Consider the following 20686-nt stretch of genomic DNA (forward strand, 5'->3'; position numbering starts at 1 on the left):
AAAAAAATAGGTCATTACAACATATAAATCTAGTAAGTGCTTCATCATGGCAAACACAGTCAAGGTGGTCAAGGTAAAAATCAGTTGCATTTAAAGGCTTTTGGTATTGATAAGTACTTGGGTACTTGTGACCTCTGCAGATGATGAAAAAGGAAGGATAAGAGTAAGATCTTTACACTTTTATAGCAATAAAAGGAAAATTTTCAGCCCCCTAATTTCATAGAATCCCAAATTTCCCTAAGGGTATTATAGTTGGTGGTACAAACCTAAGAAATATATAATGGTGAGCCTCTCCTCCTCCACTCCTTAAACTAGCTTCCCCCCAAAAAGGGCAATTGATAGCACAAGCTATAATCTTCCCTCTTCCTCCCAAATTGGATTTCTGCTTATGGTTTGCCCTCAACAATCCAAGACACCGGACAATAATGGTTTGCCCTCATCTCCCTGCCACAATTTTTCCTCCCTTCTCTTTCTTGTAGTCAAAGGTATTTTCAAGAACCAGTACTTGTTATTTATCAACATACTGTTCCCTCAAGCAACTTTTGTCAGTGAATTCCCTAACCCCTCCTAGAAATGCAGAAGGAACAAGGAAATTCCCAACTATGGCTCAAAAGAAAAGAATTGGAAAATCTACACGCTCAGCCATGCTTTTCATATAGAGACAAAGAAATAAGTGGCACTGAGCTTTCCACTTTGCACTGGAGGAAGCAGCTCATGAAAGCAGTATAGCACAGTGTGAATGGAGTACTTACTGAGCTTGAATTAAGAAAGAAGAGAATTCAAATCCTGCTTTAAGATCCTTACTAACTAGTTTGTGACTCTGGTCGGGACCTCAGTTTCCTTTATGTCTAAAATGAAGAGGCTAGGGGGCAGCTAGATGGCACAGTGGATAAAGCACTGGCCTTGGATTCAGGAAGACTTGAGTTCAAATCCAGCCTCAGACACTTGATACTTAACTACCCGTGTGACCTTGGGCAAGTCACTTAACCCTCATTGCCTTGCAAAAAAATTAATTTTAAAAATTAAAACGAAGGGGCTACCCCCGCCATGACCTCCGAAGTCTCTTCCAGCTCCAGATCTGGGACTTTATAATCCTGTGACCAACATGCTAGATGTCAGCTGCCAAGTTTAAGTGGCATAAGAAAAGCAATGACCGAATAAGTTCCAAACGTCTTTTCTGCTTTTTCAGATTTAATAAAAAGAACTAACAACCCACTAAAACAAAGATTCTCTGATTCACTTCTCCCTTCTCTCCCACCCTATAAACCTGACATCCGTAGCAACAGATTGCCATCCACCTGTGGGATATTTTGGGACAAGACAGAGTAAAGGTTAGAGGAATTAAATAATATTTCAGTGCTGTAACTTACTGGCCAATGGCCAGCTAACAGATAAAACAAAGCCAACATTTCCAAGAGGGTGCCTGATGACTTGAAATCCAGCAAAGCACTTTAGCAAGAAACTTTGTCTTTTTGCAAGCAATTTGTTTCTTCACAAAGCAGCTACAATACAAGCCCGGTGTCTTTTCCTCACATCCCTAGCTTAGATCTCAGCCAGTAAGTACCTTGGTTCTTCCCAGCTGGGAACAAAATTCCCTAAAAGTTCTTTTTGATTCCCTTGAGAGTTGCGCACCAAAAGCTCCCCGGGCTCTCCCAGAAAAAGTGCTGAGTATAAACTAAAACAAGAAAACTCCTCGCCTGGAAAAGTGGACTCCAGACCGTGATTAGGGGCCCAAAGAAAGAGGTCAGCCATGAAGCCCAATTGGGAAGTTTCACATGAGATGGGATTCCCCAAGAAGAGACTGAAGTGCAAAGTCTATAGGCCCTAAAAGAACGATGGTGGAATTGAGGGTTGGGGGGAGGGGGTGCGGGGAAACTCCTCGGGAAAGCGATAGGGTTCTGCAAAGAGAAATGTTCTCCCCATCCCAAGCTTTTTCTCTGCGGCAGTGGTCTAGCCTGCAGTCTACGGAACTCGGGGCCACAGAGGGCAATATCTCTTTACCTCTTGGGTCCATTTCACCTCTTGCTAACCCATTCCCTCCCTCTCCCTCTCTCGGGGAGTCCTTCCCCAATTCCTTCCTTCCTTCTTCTGACATTTACCAAAAAAACCTTTTCTCTAGCTTTGGAGCCCTTTCCCCCAGGCACCTCCTCCCTTCCCAGGGACTCTACTTTTTCCCCCTGGACTTTTGAGGCGATTCCCCCCAGATGAGTTCCCTTTGCCAATTTCCTGACGCTACCCTCTCCCCAGCCCAGGCCTGCTTGCCCGGGGGAAAAAGAAAAAAATAAATAAGCACCTGATGAAGGAAGATGGCAGCTGTCAAGAGGCGTAAATCCAGCAGTTTATGCCTGCGGATTGTCTCTTACCCCCGAGGCATGGAGATTACTGTTATCAGGTTTATTATCCCCTATCAAGAACCTGGGCACCAATTAAATTCCCTCCATTTAACGGAAAAGGGCTCTGGCATGGGCTTCAGACATCAGAGAACAGACCCCGGAGGAGATCTCGTACAAGGCCCTTAAACTTCAGGCCCCAGAGCCAGGTGCAAACACTTGTTTCCTCTCCGGCAGAGTTTGTAATAAAAGTCTCCAGCACCAGACGCCGGCCGTAGTGGCTGCAGTGATGATTAATCCAAGACTGTTGGAAAACTAAGTGTGCGTTTGTCTTGGGGTTGCTGGTAGAGTCGTCCTGCAACAAGCTAATTAATGCCCTTTGCAGCATGCCCAGGGCGGGAGAGAGGGAGGCTGAGGGCAGCTGGCGCCCCTAACTTCTCCTCCACTATTGGAGAAGCCGAGCCCCCCACCCCCAGGCCTCCAAAGTGGCATAAAGCACCTTTGACTTTGAATCAGTCAGTCCCAAGCCTAGAGAACGAAGAATAGGCTTTCTGTCTGGCGCTGCGCTTAATCAGAGCAACTTTGGGAATATGTGCTAGGTAGACTCCGTCAGGAAAAAACTCTGGGACCTCGACTCAGGGATTGGATCGTATATTTTTTTTCCTTGACAAATCATCTACAATTCTACCGCTTTTCTCAGACGCGTGCATATACAGTACACACACAGGCGCAAAAATAAATTTAAAAATAAATGAAGCCTTTTTCGACACATTCGCGAACTCAATGCATGCACACTCCATCTCTCCAAAAAGCACATTGGATTAAAAAGAAGAACAACAAAAGCCCTCACATTTCCTCTTTGCCAAATTGCACACGGAATAAAGCACCCCCCCCTCTAAAATACACAATCGCATAAGCTACCTTTTCTCACCTTACATTCATCCAACCCTCAACTTCCACTATAGTATAACCCCTTTCCCCCTCCATCCACCCAAGAATTAGGAGGTTGGGGTGGGGGTAAGGCGAATAAAGAAAACACACAGCCACTTACTCGTGTTCAAGAAACACTCTGTAAACCTTCTAAAGCAGCTTGCATTATTAGAAGATCCATCTTCCATGTCTGACCCTAGTGACAAGGGGGAGGAGGAAGCGAAAGAGAAGAAGGAGCCTCTAGGCTGCTGCTGCTGCTGCTGCTGCTGAATTTTGCTGCTGGTGGTGGTGTAACTCGGGCCGCCGCCTCCGACCCCACCGCCGGCGCGGGCTGCGCCTGCAGCGCCTAGAAAATTGTAGGACCACAGGCTGCAGGCGGCTGGGGAACGGAGAAGCCGAGAAGGCTGCGGCTGCTGCTGCGGCGGCGGCTGCTGCTGCTGCGGCGGCGGCTGCAGCCGGGGGCCGACGGAGGCTGGGAGCAGCAAACCCTGGAGGGAAGGAGGAGAGAAAAACAGCCGCCGCCTCCCGCTGCTAATGCTGCTGCTGTTGCTGCTGCTGCTGTTGCTGCTGCTGCTGCCACTGCCGCTGCCGATGCCGCTGCTGCTAATACTACTGCTCGGGTGGACGATCAAGGGAGCTGTTTCTTCTCCTCTTCCTCCTCCTCCAACATCTCCTCCTCCTCTACCTCCTCCTCCTCCTGCTCTTGCTGCTGCTGCTGCTACTTCCCTTCCTTGGAGACCCGCTGGGAGGTGAAAGCAAGATGAGGAGGGGAGAAGAGGAGGAGGAGGAGGGGGAGGCGGGGGCGGCAAGAAGTAAAAGGAAGATGGAGAAGAGGAGGGAAAAGAGGAGGAGGAAGAGGGGACGGAGAAAGGAGCTCGGGGAACGACCCTGCTGCCGCCGCCGCCGCCGCGAGCACGGCAGGAAGAGAAGCAAGCGGCGCCGGGGCCCGGGCCGTCTGTGCCCGGGGCTGCGCGGGCCAGGAGCAAGGGGAAACCACGGGCGTTCCCAGCCTTGGGAGCGCTAGAGCCGTCCCCGCCCTGGCCGTTGCCTTTGCCGCCGCCGCCGAGATCCGAGTGCAGTTGGTAGTGGCCGGATCTGAGCTTTTTCCCGTCTGCAGGCAGGGGGGCCTGGGGGCGGGATAAAAGCGGCTTCTCGGGGTTGGACATGACCCTCCTCCCTTTTTCGCGGTAGTTCGAGACAGGACGTTTGCTAGAGACGCCGCGAGGTGGGGGAACGAAGAGCCAGGGACGCAACCAGGCGCCTCTCTCCGTCTGTGCTCCCGTCCCCGTTAGGAGCTTTCCAGGCTAACCACTGCGAAAGGTTTGGGGGAGGGGGGGTCTTTCCCCCCTCTCCTGTCTTCAGTTCCCCGCCCAGCCAAATCTTCACATTTTCATCCCCTCTCTAGGTGGAAGGGGACATGATGTCTGTCGGGGCCGGTCCAGCAGTGGTTCCCGAATGGAACCAGGACTCGTCCTCTTCTCCAACTGTGGAGGTTGGGGGAGGGGCAGCGAGTATACCTATGGGCTCTGTGTGTTTTTTATGCTCTCTGATGTATACGTTGCTCGATGGATGCTCAAAAGCAGCGGATAAAATCACTGCAGTGCCTCCCATGGACGCTCGGGCAGCAGCCAGAAAACGCCCACTGGCGGAGCAATTGCTTCTCAAGCTACCTCCTCCCTTCTCATTATATGTACCCAAAGCACACACAGAGGGAGAAACAGGGAGAGAAAGAGGAGAAACACAGAAGGGAAAAAAAGGAGGAAAAAAGGGAGGAAACTGGGCCAAGTCATTACCTGTTGAGCTCAATCGTAGAAGTGATGTGTATTCTTGGGGGCAGTGGACATACGGGGATGGGGAGGATACGGGGGACACACAGGGATGCTGGGTCTTTTCTGAATTCTGAACCAGACAGATGTGCAACTCCAGCTGTGAGCTGTTAAACAGCATCCTCTCCCTACCTACTGTTTCAAAGCAATCCCCTTAACCGTAAGCCCAGCAGTGAGAACGATTTGCACGCAACACTTGTGACTTGGGTGAAATAAAAAACTTTGTAAGACATCTTGTGATTAAAACAATACACACAAAGTTCAAATCACATGTTTTTTTTCAACTCCTAACTTTTTAAAAATCATTTGCATTTCACTATTTTTTTCTCAAATCCTAACTTCAAAAAGAGTATTATTTGCTTTAGCCTAATGGCCCTTAGCACCTTACCTGTGGGTTTGAGAAATCGAAATGGCGAATTCATTGGACAGATAAAATCAAAACAAAGTCAAGGGGTCTTAGGGCACAAAATGCAAAGAAAACGAAGCTAAAGCTAGCCCACCTCTCCTATCTTGGCAACGAAGCCAAACTAACGGTCAAAGGAACGAGTCGCGTCAGAAGGTGAACGCACAGCAAGTTTAGAACGCAGAAAGATCCGGGAGTTTGCGATAGCTAAGTAGAGAGAACCTCGAGACCGACAGGTATTAATCTCCAGTGTATTGCCAGGGAAAGCTAAGACTAGGAAAGGGTTGAAATGTGAGGTTGAACGAATTTGTCCCCTCAAGTATCAGATCTGGGGCAGTGCGCTTTGCTGGGCTGAGATTAGTTTACCTTCGAGTCCAGCTAGAGTATTCGCACCTAAAGCGGCTTGGAGGACAGACGGGTCACAAAAAAATAAGCCATTTGGCATGGAGTTAAGTTACCCGAATGACAAACGGCTCCCCCTAGTCATCATCTAAACTTGTTTTTCCCCAGTTCTCCGGTGTTTTTATTTTGATGAATGATGCAGAGCCCTAATGTGTGTGTCCTTTCCCCACTCCCACCCACTCTCTATAGTAGAATTTTTTATTTCTGCATCTGCTCTAAATGGCTCGCGTTTGATATTCCTAGGTCTTTTGGCTAGTCTTCTTTCCAAGAATGATCCAGTGCAGTGGTTTTCTTTTCTTTCTTGTCTTCTCGGTAGTCTTTAGAATTTATCATTTAACGGATGTCAATCCCATCAATCGTGAGGTCAAAATTCCTAAACCCTCCTGGAAAGAAAACAGTGCCAGTGACCTTTTACGTTACAGTGAAGGCATTTTACAATGACATTTACATTTTTTTCCGAGAAGGAAAAACTAGTACCTATGAGGAAATGGTCCCTTCCCTACCCTCTTTGGCTTTTCCTCCAGCGTTTGGTTTCCCAGCCTAAACAAATCTTTTCAACTTGTTCTTTTTCATTATTCTAATACTTAAGAATCCTACCCCGTAGTTTTTCCTGGAGCCTGGGGCCGGGGGGGGGGGGGGGGCAGAAAGTATATCCGGCGTTGTCTGAAAAAAGGTGAGAGCCACAATATTTTTAAAATATGTTTTCACCAGGTGGTCTCTGCCTCTTTTCTTTACAATAAAAGTGTTTCTCTGTGGCTTTCAAACATCTTGCAGGGCACCTTGGGTCAAAAAGGAGGTTTTTAGTTCAAAGGCGATAGAGAACCAAACTGAATGCAAACCAGATTTCTTTTTAACCTGGGGTGGGACAGCAGATTCCATATCTCCACACACTGGGGATCGCAGTAAATTTACAAGCAACGCTTAGTATCCTAATTAACCCTTTATTTGAATCAGCCGACTGGCGAAACGTTCTCCTTCTTTTCTCCAGACGGACAGGTTTTCCAGGTGAATCAAAAGTGACTATAGGAGATGACGAGACAAATAATCCTGGGGACAGTTTCAACGACCCTGTGGAAGATTTTGTTAAGTGTTCTGTCTATTGTTAGAAACCAAATTTCTTTGTGTAAATATGATTCAGGGTGGGGAAGGAAATCAGGACATATTTACGATCTAATCTGCATGCACACAAACATAAAGGCGTACTTTTTCACTTACCCCGATGTGTCCCGATGTTGCAACACCCTCCGAATGTTTTCTCGTGGGCCCACTGCTTTTCTTTTGATTTTTCTAAAGTGATACATAACATCAAGAAAGGAGAGAAAGTTTTGTCAGTAACACACAGCTAGCTCCAACCTGAGTTACATCATTAGGCTAATCATCAATAGATAATTAAGTGGCAGTTACTACAAAACTTCTTACAAGAAGTCTTTCATAGAAACTGAACCGTCAAAATATCAGCTCACACTTAAGTTTGAGTTGAGCAATCCCTGATAATGTATTAAATTTACACTGGTACCTTAAGGATTTCAAAGCACTTCTATCTATATTACTATAGACAACTTCGTTCTTCACAACAGCCCTGTGAGTGGAGGCAGGGCATAAAAATGAATATTTGCACATTAGATCTGCATTTTAACTTCAAAGACGTAAGAAAAAATAAAGGAAAATTATCTACTGAGTTTCAGTAGCCATTTAAAATGAATGGTTTGTACTTTAATATAGGCATTTGAGAAAATGCTTTGGCCTAACATCATAAATTTAAAAACCAAAAGAATTCTAAGAGGTTTGTGAATGCCAGGAAAATAACCCAAATTACTTTCTCATCTTTCCTCTCCAACTCCTCCCCCAGATGTTTGATATTACACACACACACACACACACACACACACACACACACACACACACACACACACACACACCACCCATCTTTTCACAATAGCAAACCCCAAGAAACAGGTCTGTAACAGAAATATGACCTAATTGTATAAGGACAATTTAAGCACAAGTTTATAACATTTTTAATCCTAAGCACTTCTCTGCACTAAGCTAGGTTTTTTTTCTTATATCAAATACTAATTAAATGTTAACATTTATTTAAATGTTATGCATAACAGTTTATAAATGGAAAAAAACCCATTTATTGACTATTTTTAAAGTTCCTGTACTCCAAATCCTTAAGGTACCATAAGAGTGTAGGCATTTCAAACTATTTTTTTCCTTGAATCCATGAAATGTTTTTAATGTTAGGTAAAAAGGTCGTCCATATTTCACAACCACATGGTCCTTATCACAGCTTGCCCCTAAAAGAGATTCACCTCCCACATTCCTTGTTAAATAGCCAATATTGATTTTATGAGCTATTTCATAAATATGCATATCTACAGAATGATGGTATCTTTCATACATTTTCAAGGGTAGAAGAGTTGTGCATTTCATCCATCATGCTTATTTTTAATGACTGTGTTCCTTTCTGTAATTGATAATAATCCCACCCTGACCTCATACAGTAAAAAAATGAGATTGTACAGAAGGTCTATGACTAAAGAAAAAGGGGTTTCTGTACCTTTTCCAAAAAATTGTAATCTATTATATATGCACATATAAAAATTGAATATATATGCATACATATGATTTATTATATATGAAAATATATGCAAACACAGGAATTTATTGTAGGTCTAAGTGCAGGGTTTTTTTTATATTTAGTAAAAACAGGGTCTTCAAATGTCAAATCCTACAACTTAATAAATGAATGAATTGTCATCTGCCAACACTGTAACTGAAGCAGTTGGCTTTATAATAAGAGCTTACTTTTATCTATGGCTTTAATGTTTGCAAAACACTTTATATATACTATCTGATTTGATCTTCACAACAACTCTGTGAGAAAGGTGTGGTTATTGACCCCATTTTACAGGTGAGGAAACAAACTGACAGAGGTTAAATGAGTATTAGGCAGCTGATAAAAGTCAGAGGTAGCATTCTAACCCAAGTCCCTCATGGGTCCCAGTGTGCTACCCACTATATCAGAGATGAAGTTAATTACCTCACTATTATCGTCTTCTACATTACCCCCTCATTTTGTGGAAAGAGTTCTGGACTTGGACTCAGGAAGACCTGAGTTCAAATCCTGCCTCTTATTCTTACTGGCTGGGTGACCCTGGGCAGGTCATTTAGCCTTCATGTGACTCAGTCAACCCCTTAGGACTTAATAAGGAATAGAGGAAGAGAATTTCCACACCAGGAGTTCTCCAAACTGAAGAAACCACAGCTCATTCAAGTACAAACTACTGTTTCCTACCGGAACATCATTGATTTGTGCCAGTCTTTATCCTCCAATGCCCTCCTGTAAAGCCATTTAATCTGTCAATATCTGGCCACAAGCTGACTTCTCCACAAGCAGCCCTTTCTTCAAATAGACACATGCCAATTCAATCACCTCTTGGTTCAGCATCTTCTTAACACTTAGAAGTTTCGTCTGTACCGAACTATTTGTATATGTTTACTTGTTTCTTTGTACTTCCCTACATGTTTTTTAATTTATTAATGTTTTTGCTACCAACTCAACTGTAAGTTCCTCAAAGTCAGCATCCACCCCCTACCCCAATTTGTATAGTGTTTTGCAAATTATAGACAATAAATAAATTCTTGTTAATTAGCTAACTAACCATACAGAATAGGAAATCTTGGACAACATCTATATTTTTGGATGTCTATAAATTTCCAGTGTTATTTTTATAATAACATTTTATTGAACGGTTCTGTTTTTACATCACCCAAATTTCCTTTCCCCTGCATGGCTCCCCTCCTAAAGAGTCATCCCCTATATATTTTTCTTTTATTAATTGGTCATTCCCTTTAATATGGAAGGATGAATTTTCTACTTGTTAAGAGGGGATGAGAATCAAATGTCTTCACAGATCGCTAATTTTTTAAGGATCACAGCGAAAGGTAAAAATGATAGAGGATGGAGGTGACTGTTCTATTTTAATGATATTTCTTAGAAGACAAGAATGAGAGGTGGAAGAAACAAAGAAATAACTTTTGCACAATAGAAGTACAGAAGATAGACTATATAGTCACAAAGAAAGGAGAAGTGGGGAGAATAGGCTTCCCAAGAACCTTACTTTCATACAAACTGGATCGAGGAAAATTGAACACAATTACACTCACACACATTTTGGTAAACTCAATAGGAAATGAGAGGACAGAAATGAGGGATAGGTATAGAGGGGTATAAGAGGTATGATGGGATTAAAAGGGGACTTTTTTCCCTCTGGGTTTTTTCCTATGCCTGGAGCACTCCAACCTTAACTCCAGTTTACTGACCTCCCTGGTTTCCTTTAAATCCAAACTAAAATCTCATCTTTTACAGAAAGCCTTTCCCAACCCTACCTTATTCTAGTGCCTCCCTTCAGTTAATCATTTCCTATTATTCTGTATATATCTTTTATATATTTCTTTGCACGTAGTCTCCCTCATTAAATCGTAAGCTCTTTGAGGGCAGGGACTGTCTTTTGTCCCTTTTTACATCCCCACCACTTAGCACAATACCTGGTACATAGTAGGCTCTTAATAAATGTTTATTGTTTCACTCATTGATTGAAAAAGGACTAGTCACAAGCAAAACAAACTCAAATTTTGGAGAGAGGAATGTAAAGAGAGGATCAAAAGGAAGGGAAGAAAGAGTAAAAATCTGAGATAGGGAGCAGTGCCAGGGAAAGAGAAGAGCTGCAAGAGAGTAGATCCTGTGCTAATTTCAGGAAGGTTTTGGATTAAAAATGAAAATCAGATGCCTATAGTGTTGTTATATTCAAACACAAGAAGAAGCACTGGGGAGAGAGGCAAGAAGGAGTAGCATATAACAAAGCCATTAATAAAGGGGGAGGAAAAGATGTTTAAAATATTGAATAAATAAAACCAATTCTCTCCACTATCTCAATATTCCCAGATCTTTGTTATATGAATTCAATTTATTTTCACTAATTCCAAATACAGTACATTTTAAATACTTTCCTATGTAAAAGATCTCAATAACCACGTTAATTCTTTAACTACATCACAAATTATGATAGCATTTGCCTTAATATTTTATTAAATATCAAAAGGAAGCATTATGGGAAAATTTTGAAGGGAGGAAAAAGAAATCCAAACAAAACCAAAAAACTAAAACTTGCCCACGTTTGTGGCTAAACAATGACAAATAATTTCAATGATGCTCTTGTATTTTCTCCCTCTGCTACAAAAACCAAATTGCTTTTGATTTTTTAAGTTAAGCTATATTTTAATGATTTGCAGGAACCTTTTTAAAATTGTCAATTTCTCATGTTAACTTATAATGTTAATTTAGATGTTAACCGCATGATAGTGTTCCATCTTACATGAAGTAATTCAGAAGGAAAGTCTTAAAGTATTCTGTTCCAGCCACTAACAGAATACATCGAATATGTTATTCGGTCATGTCTGACTCTTTGTAACTGCATTTGGGGTTTTCTTGGCAATGCTACTGGAGTGGTTTGCCATTTCCTTCTGCAGTTCATTTTATAGATGAAGAAACTGAGGCAAACAGGGTTAAGTGACTTGCATAGGGTCACACAGCTAATTTCTGAGGCCAGATTTTTAACTCAGGAAGATATGTCTTCCTAACTACTACTCAAAGCACTCTATCTACTGTGCAACCCAGAAGCCCTCATGTTGTATATAATAGGCACCTAATAAATGTTTGTTGAAGAATTTCGTATGTGTTTGAAGGAAGGAAAAAAAAGTGAAGCTTGACTGACAAGAGGAGTGAATGTTATTTCCCCACTGGAAGTTAACCTAAAATTTATTCCTAAATTATAAAATTGCACAGGATCTGAGATTTCACATGGACACTCTCCTTCGCATACCCCTTAGTGAGTGATTTCTTGAATTTCTAATACCCAAAGAAAAAAAATCATCCCTTTGTACTTGATTGCCTAGAGATTGAGAGTCTCTCCATGGTTGAGTATGCCAGTTACTGAATCCATCACCAGGTCTCCATGTAATGCTTGGTAGGACCCGACAAATGGCAGTTAGGTCACACAGTGGACAGAGCACTGGGCTTGGAATCAGGAAGATTTATCATCATGTATTTAAATCCAGCCTCAAACACTTATTAACTGTGTGACCCTGGACAAGTCACTTCACCCTATTGGCTTAGTTTCCTCATCTGTAAAATGAGCTAGAGAAGGAAATGGCAAACCACTCCAGAATCTTTGCCAAGAAAACCTCAAATGGGGACACGAAAAGGTGAACATAACTGAAAAGTAACTTCAACAATGACCCAACAAAACATGTGCTCAGCTGGAATGGCCTTTTGAGGAACCATGATTCTTTTCCCTGAGGAATCAGAAGTCTGTAGTGGAGACTCTTTAATCATTACTTAGTATTAAAGCATTAGTAAGAAAAAGTGCCATGGAAGTTTTATAACTGATACTAAATTCTTAGTATAACTATGCTATTATTAATACTCTTATATAAGGTTCTCATGTTATGACAAAGTATTAAGTTTCAGAAATAGTTATGTTTTTAAAAAAATCAGTTGCTTCAGGAAAACTTGTACCCAAAGCAGTTTTCATTCTTTAGTGACAGATATAAGTTAAAAGAAAACTGTGGATTTTATTTATATAATCAATGCTTTTATTAAACTTTTATATTCTAGATATGATCAAGTCAATCTGACAAAATAAGTTAAAGGCATTCAATTACAGAATATTTCGATATCATAGTATATGCTATGATTTTCATATTTGGTCTCTTTAAAGGAGAACCTGGCTGGAGAACCAGGGTCCAATGTAAAGGGTTTAGATTAAAATACAAAGAAAATATGAAGAGTGGTGAAGATTAAAGGAGGATTTGATAACTATGATAAAAAGAACTGATTAGGGAGTTATTGAAGCTATGTTAAAAAAAACAAAAACAAAAACAAAAACCTGGCATGTTCTGATCCCAAGGAAAAGGGAACACTGAATGCTAAACCCAACAAATAAATGTATCAGGCTAGCAAGTTCAATTAGATATCAGATCCCTTTTTTATAAACTTTATGGGCCTGTCAATCCAAACTCTTTTGTATGAGTTTCATTTCAATTTGATTTGGTTTGCTTTTCTTTCTTTCTTTCTTTCTTTCTTTCTTTCTTTCTTTCTTTCTTTCTTTCTTTCTTTCTTTCTTTCTTTCTTTCTTTCTTTCTTTCTTTCTTTCTTTCCTTCCTTCCTTCCTTCCTTCCTTCCTTCCTTCCTTCCCTCCTCCCTCCCTTCTTCCTTCCTTCCTTCCTCCCCTCCTCCCTCCCTTCTTCCTTCCTTCCTTCCTTCCTTCCTTCCTTCCTTCCTTCCTTCCTTCCTTCCTTCCTTCCTGCCTGCCTGCCTGCCTGCCTGCCTGCCTTTCTTCCTGCCTTTTTTCCTGCCTTCCTTCCTCTTTTTGTTTTGGTCGGGTTTCTAAAACAAATGGGGTTTGGGCTATGACTTAGAGACTTTTTTAAAAATTGCATTACATATTATCTTTATTGGAATGCCACTTATTGTAATGAAATATGTGTCATGTTAATCCTATGTTTTTACAAGTCCTTTTTCTCCTTCTTCAAAACATAAGGGGACAATTCTGTGTTACAGCTCTATTTTTTAATAGAATTTTATTTTCCAAAATTTTAACATCAATTTTTTAAAAACTTTGTGTTCCAACTTCTCTTCCCCCCTCTATTTCCACCCCCCCACCCACAAGAACTCAAGCAATTCAAAATAAGTTATACATGAGCAAGACAGCTCTATTTTTAATAAGGAGCACTCTAGACCTCTACCATACCCATAACAGCACCAGTTTCAAGGAACCAAAGAAGTAATTCTTTAATCATCTTAATATCAACAATACTAGAGGATGACAGTCATCAGGTGCTACTAGAACATTCATTTGATTATTCTCCAAAATAAGAATACAGACATGATCAGTAGTTCCAAATTTAGACTCCCTTCTCAATAGGTTATATTAGTTTAGGATGATAATTCTATTATTTGATTTAAAGACTTGCCAATAGTTCTTCTGAGCTAAACCTAAAAAGAAGTCAAATTGATATAACTTTACAGTTTGCAAAGCACTTGGGAGTACCTGGTGGAATGTTGTTGATGATCCCCAGCTTTTGGAAGGAAGGAAGGAAGGAAGGAAGGAGGGAGGGAAGGAAGGAAGGAAGGAAGGAGGGAGGGAAGGAAGGAAGGAAACACGAATTTCTTAAGTATCTACTATGTGCTGGTCACTCTACTAAGCACTTTACACATTATCCCATTTGATCCTTATAACAATCCTGGGATGTAGGTGCTATTATTTATTATCCTCATTTTACAATTGAGGCAAACAAGGGTTAAGCAATTTGTCCAGGATCATACAGATAGTCTGTGTATGAGATTGGATTTGAACTCAGCTCTTCCTAACTACTGGCCCAGGACTCTCTAGCCCCACCTAACTGTCTCTTGCTTATCTTGACAACGACAACAGTAATAATATTAGCCCTTACATTTATATGGTGCTCTAAGTTTACAAAGCATTTTCATCATAACAATGTGACATAGGTAGTATAAGCATTATCATCCTCATTTAATAGAACTAAAAAACAAAAAACTGCCCAGTTACATAGCTATAGTCATTAGCAGATTCAGGATTTGAACCTACCTCTTCTGATTCCAAGCCCAGTACTCTTTCCATTGCCATATGGTGCTGTGTGAATGGAAACACAAAGATTCAAACTGTTCCTAAGAAAATAAACATGGCTTGCATAAATGAAGTACTTTGCAAATCTGTGAAATGATGAGCGATGTAATGATGAGAGTACATACTGCTTTTCAAAACAAAATCCCAAGTTGAGGATGATTCAGTTGGACAAATAATTCAGTGCATATTCCCATACCTTCTTGCCCAGATTGGAGACTGGTCCCACTTGAACTCAAACTTCAATCTGGGTCTTGGTCTGGGACTAAGCTTTATTTTAGAGAAATCCCTAAAGGTCTTGATCTGCTCCCAGATTATCCAATTCTAGAAAAATCTTGTGAGGCTCATTTAGTTCTATGAAACAAAAGCTTCAGGTTATGCTAGGAAGGTTCCAGGGTTTAGGCAACCCAAGTGGCCTCAGGCACTTTCCACAATAGAATCAGGCCTTTGGATCTTATTCCAACTTAGATCAAGACCTCTTGGGCAAGACTGTACTGCATTAGGCTCTCCTATTAGAATGCACCTTGTTGAATTCAGATACTTGTTTTTGTCTTTCCTTGTATCCCCAGTACTTAGCACAGTGCCTGACACTTAGTAATCACTTAATAAATTCTTGTTGACTGGCTGACTTATTCTGGAGCTCTAAAGTCAAGGCTGTATGTATTCACGTAGATATAGTCTCCCTCAATGTTAGACTTACTCTTATTAAAATGACAGGTTTTTAAGAAGAGAAAACAATTGGGTGGTTGTGTTTTTTTCCCTTTCCTCCTGAGCTTCTCTCATTAAAGAGCCAAAAGGAAGAAAAGGACTGAGCTCAATGCAATGATCAGACTCTCTCAGCTATTGACGTACATTATTACACTGAAATGGACACACACAAGTGCTGATGTCATATGATTTTTTTTTAGAATTTGTATTTTCTGATATAAAATGCTTCAGGCAATGTGGTTAACCCTGTGTGTTGACACAAACTATCTTTTGCTTCAGTGAAACCAACCTGCTGAAGGAGAAAAAGAGTACTAAATGCAATAAAGCAATATAAAAAATATTAAGTAACAGCAGCTAAAAAATAAGCAGATGTTCTCAGAAATATTTGTTACCTAAATGACTTGAGAGTAAATGGCATAAAATATACAAAATATTTCTGCTTAATCCAGCAATGAAATAGACTCATGGAAGAAGAAATTGGGCAATACAGATATAAACCTATGCAATTTTAACAATGCCTTCCGGGATACTCCCCCAAATCAGTCCCTTCACTTGCAGGTTTGATCCCCATAGGGTGGCTACTACCTCAGGTTCTAGGCTTAACCCTTTGGGTCTGTTCTCCCAACACTGTAACTCACGGGCTCCCACCAGCATAGTTTCCATTAAAAATCAGCTAGTAGAATTAATTAACACTTAACAAAGGAATTTACTCAAATGTCAAAGTACAAAAATGAGGCTATGAAAACACCCTGCTCCATAACACCTAGAGTACACTCTCCCATAAATACTCAGAACTTCTCTGGGAAGAATGGGCACAAACATAGAATACAACAGTAGTGAAGCATATGTATAGTCTACACATGTGGCATAGGTAACTCTTAACTCCTAGTACTACAGAGCTTTTCTTTCCTAAGGAGTTCTCAGGAAACTCTCCTTAAGTATAAGGGAAGGGAAAAGAATAAGCATTTATAAAGTACCTAATATATACCTGTGCTAAGCACTTTAAAAAATATTATTTCATTTGATGCTTACAACAACCCTGAAAGTGGGTGCTATTATTATCCCCATTTTACGTTTGAGGAAACTGAGGCAAAAAAGTTAAATGAATTGTCCAGAGTCACACAGCTAGTAAGTGACTGAGGCAGGATTTGAACTCAAGTCTTTCCAAATACAGGCCCAGTACTCTACCCACTGTATCACCCAGCTGGGCAAGGAAGGGGGAGGATATGGAGTATGGAATGATCTTGCCATGGGACAATGTTCTCTTTGTCAGCTGCAGGATTTGACATTTTGCACTTTATTCATGGTACTCCTTATCTGACTCTACTACCTAACTATCTTTGCTAGGTAGGTTGCTTAGCTGGATTCTCAGGGTCTACTTCTTTCCATAGTCTGACTCTTTTCTCTGCTGCCAGAGTTTTTATTCCTTGAAGCTGCTTCTTCCACTGGTGATTGCCTCTCTGTATCCAAATTGGTCTGGAGTTTGTATCTAAGTTCCCCACCATGTGCATTATATCCTACAAGTCCACTGGTTCCTTTTCAAAGCAAGATGGCCGATATGGGAGTGGGGGGGTTGGAGGGGGTGGAGGAGAGTAGAAAGGCAAATTCTGTCTCCCAGGGATCTCCTCCATAGGTCCCAGTTTGCAAAATACTGTTCTCTTACTCTCAACAGGACTTAAGTTATTTAAAGTCCTCAGAAGTGGGACTAGTCTCCTTTTAGAAAGAGAAGAACAGACCATTGCTACAATTAAACCAAATACCACAGTGTGCTGGTGTAAATATAAAAGCCTTGTGGTTATATTCTGGAACTTCTATGGCTATTGTCCCATCTGAGGGAGGCAGGGAATATTGCCCTTTAGATGAGCTTTTATTTTGTATGTTTTAGAAAATGGAGTTTTATCATTTTGAGTTGAGGTGTTCCATTAACAATATTCTTAAAGGAAAAGGATTTCTTCCATCCCTTTGACATAGCCATTTCTCCCTATGATTGTACTACGACAATTTGAGCAGTTCATTATTAGGGCTTATTATAATCACGCAGTACTAAAAATGCAACGAACATTCTTAAGACAAGATGAAATAATCGATCCTTTCTCTATACTCTCCTCTGTGTTTGCCAATCAAAGAAAAATTTATTTTTTATATTTTAATATTTAATTTTAATGTATTTATATTTTAATCCTTTTGATTTTACAAAAATTAAAGCATGATAAATGTCCCTCCCATTGCTTTTCAACAACTCCCAAGAAAACAATTTTATATGCAAAAAACAGTTACACATAGTGTGTCCCAGTACACATAATATCTTTTTTTTTTTTTTTTAGTGAGGCAATTGGGGTTAAGTGACTTGCCTAGGGTCACACAGCTAGTAAGTGTTAAGTGTCTGAGGCCAGATTTGAACTCAGGTACTCCTGACTCCAGGGCCGGTGCTCTATCCACTACACATAATATCTTACACTAAATGTGCCTTGTGGTCAGGGCATAGTGAATTAAAAACTAGCCTAAGAATCAGAAAAACCTAGCTGAAATAATGCATCGGATGCACTTAACCTTTCACTGCTCTGGGGAACTTTCCAAAACTATATATTGCAGCCTATTTGCTCCTGTGCATCAGTAAAAAGGGTTTTGTTTCATAGTCTTACACTTGGTAAGTTCCTCACATCTCGCATCTCACATCAATGTAGTTACTGGTAAGGATTCCAACCCCCTTCTAACTCAACCCCTCCCCATCCCCCATCCCTTTGAGTTGGTAAGAGCTAAAAACCAAAACAAAATGAAACAAACAAAACATTATTGCAACTGAGGAAAAAAATGGTCCCTTAGATCGAAGCATGAGTTTACATTTCCAGCTCAAATTCCCTACATTGGAGAAAGAAATATACATATACATATGTGTATATGTGTTTGTGTGTTACATAATTAAACCTGACATGGTCTTATTTTTCTATAAGGCTAATGTTAGTTTTTGCCCTGATCTCAGATATTCCAATGGAGCAAAAAAATATGTCACTGAAGGAACGAGACTGAGTATTTTCCCCCAAGCTGATAAACAGAGCTCTACAGAAATGACATTCTTTAGGGTGAAATAATAATCCATAAGGTGCAGAATCAGATAGGATTGTATCTTGGTCACACTTCAAGCACTGAATTTGCAAAACTTTAAGAGTCAAAAGATACAGGGAAAACAATATAGCAATCAGAATGTGACCCCCTGCACAACTCACCCATGTAGTTGATATTAAAATCACAAAATGGCCAAGTTGGTCTTGAATTCTGCAGTGTTGCTTTTGGGGGTGGGGATGGGAAGTAATGGTGATATAAACAACATCATCACTTTGTATTATGAAAAGCAACATGTTGTAGTACAGAAAGAACTGCCCTAAGAATCCAGACAGCCCACATTCATGGGCTGCCTCTGACACATAATCGTTGCTTAACCCTAGGGAAAATCACTTAACCTCTCAGGGCCCTAGGTGAGTCTCTAAAACTATGAGTTGACCAGTAGTTGCCACTAAGCATTAACAATAAGCATGCATTATGTAAAGCATCATCTCAGATTTTACTCATGTGTGTGTGTTCACCCACAGGTTTTTTTTTGCTTTTTTTTTTTTTTTGCAGGGCAATGAGGGTTAAGTGACTTGCCCAGGGTCACACAGCTAGTAAGTGTTAAGTGTCTGAAGCCGGATTTGAACTCAGGAACTCCTGAATCCAGGGCTGGTGCTCTATCCACTGCACCATCTAGCTGCCCCTCACCCAGTTTTTTTCCAGAGGTAATACATATGTATATGTGTACGGAAAGAAAGACCCATATTAGAAAACAGAATATAATAAATTTGTGAGAGTAATACAAATGAAATAATATAACAGTGAGATCACTTTTGTAGAGGGAGGGGAGGAGAGGGACCAGGGAGGATTCATGAAAAAGATGGCATGTGTGGGGGCAGCTAGGTGGTGCAGTGGATAAAGCACTGGCCCTGGATTCAGGAGGACCTGAGTTAAAATCCAGCCTCAGACACTTGACACTTACTAGCTGTGTGACCTAGGGCAAGTCACTTAACCTTCATTGCCCTGCCAAAAAAAAAAAAGATGGCAGGGGCAGCTAGATGGCGCAGTGGATAGAGCACCAGCCCTGGATTCAGAAGGACCTGAGTTCAAATCTGACCTCAGACATTTAACACTTACTAGGTGTATGACCCTGGGCATGTCACTTAACCCCAATTGCCTAACCAAAAAATAAAATAAAATAAAAATAAATAAAAAGATGGCATATGAGTTGGGACCTGTGGGATCTTTAGAACCAACTGCTATTTGACACCTTACCACCTTTGCACTTAAAAAAGAGACTATAAACTGTTATTATTTTCAAGACTTTGGAACCGAAGTCAACCCACTTCCCCCCTCCCCATGACAGGAAAATAGCTTTAATACTGGAAGGAACCAAGTCCAACTCTCTTGTTTTACAATAAAGCTGAGACAGAGATGTTAGAAGACTTACCTAGGATCACCTAGTTAATGTGTCTGGGTAGGATCTGAACCCAGTCCTTCCTGACTTCAGATCCAGGACGCTATCCATTACACTAATGAGGTTAGTGACTGATCCACAGGAATTATGACACAGAGAAGTGAATCTCTTATTTTTAGGTATCTCTTAAATAGCTAAGTACTTAGGTGGTACACGGATAGAGCACTAGCCCTTGAGTTTGGAAGACCTGAGTTCAAATCTAGCCTTGGCTACTTACTAACTATGTAGCCCTGGGACAGTAACTTAACCAGTCTGCCTCAGTTTGTTTACCTGTAAAATGGAGATAATCATAGCACCTACCTCACAGGGTTGTTGTTAGGATCAAATAAATTGGTCTGGCACACAGCAGGCACTTAATAAATGCTTTTCCCCTCACCTTTGGCTACATAATACATTAGATCAAGGTTTCTCAACTAATGCTGTATCACCATCCAACAGGAACAATCTTAAAGGCAGCTCTCTGATGCCATACCTTACTTTTCTTTACTATTTGGCATTCCAAACAGAAAATCACTGCCCATACACTCCCATCATTATACCTTCTTTCTCACCCCTATCAATTATCGAAATTATAAACCCTTCAGGAAAAGAATAGGAACTCCTGCATCAGATCATAACGTGCCCACTTCCCTTATTAGCTACTGAAAAAATAGACTTTGATTCATTCTTCCTGCTAACCTCTAGGTTAAAAATAAGATAAGAGCCTAGTTTACTGTCATAGAGACTTGATTCAAAAGGATCACAATAAATAACAATGACACTTTGCACATACTGTGCAACCTAGCTCACAGCTGTGCTTGGAGAGGCTCAGACTAAGAAATACAGTCATATGATACCACCTTCTGAGGCAAGGT

General features: G+C 40.9%; 1 protein-coding gene across 5 annotated transcripts in view; it reads right to left on the reverse strand.

The window, feature by feature from the left end:
• PDE10A (phosphodiesterase 10A) overlaps window positions 1–20686 on the reverse strand; it is an 887116-nt gene that overhangs the window by 421828 nt on the left and 444602 nt on the right. For 2 of the 5 annotated variants that reach the window (XM_044000217.1, XM_044000216.1), the window contains 2 exons: window positions 14567–14611; window positions 7107–7178 (listed from right to left, as the gene is read on the reverse strand). In XM_044000217.1, the coding sequence (XP_043856152.1) occupies window positions 7107–7178; window positions 14567–14611 (117 nt within the window). Of the gene's footprint in view, window positions 1–3381; window positions 5085–7106; window positions 7179–14566; window positions 14612–20686 lie in introns of those variants that run through there. The other 3 variants (XM_044000218.1, XM_044000219.1, XM_044000215.1) reach the window with 2 other exon arrangements.

Source organism: Dromiciops gliroides, chromosome 4 (genome assembly GCF_019393635.1).
Source record: "Dromiciops gliroides isolate mDroGli1 chromosome 4, mDroGli1.pri, whole genome shotgun sequence".
In the NCBI taxonomy this organism is placed as follows: domain Eukaryota; kingdom Metazoa; phylum Chordata; class Mammalia; order Microbiotheria; family Microbiotheriidae; genus Dromiciops; species Dromiciops gliroides.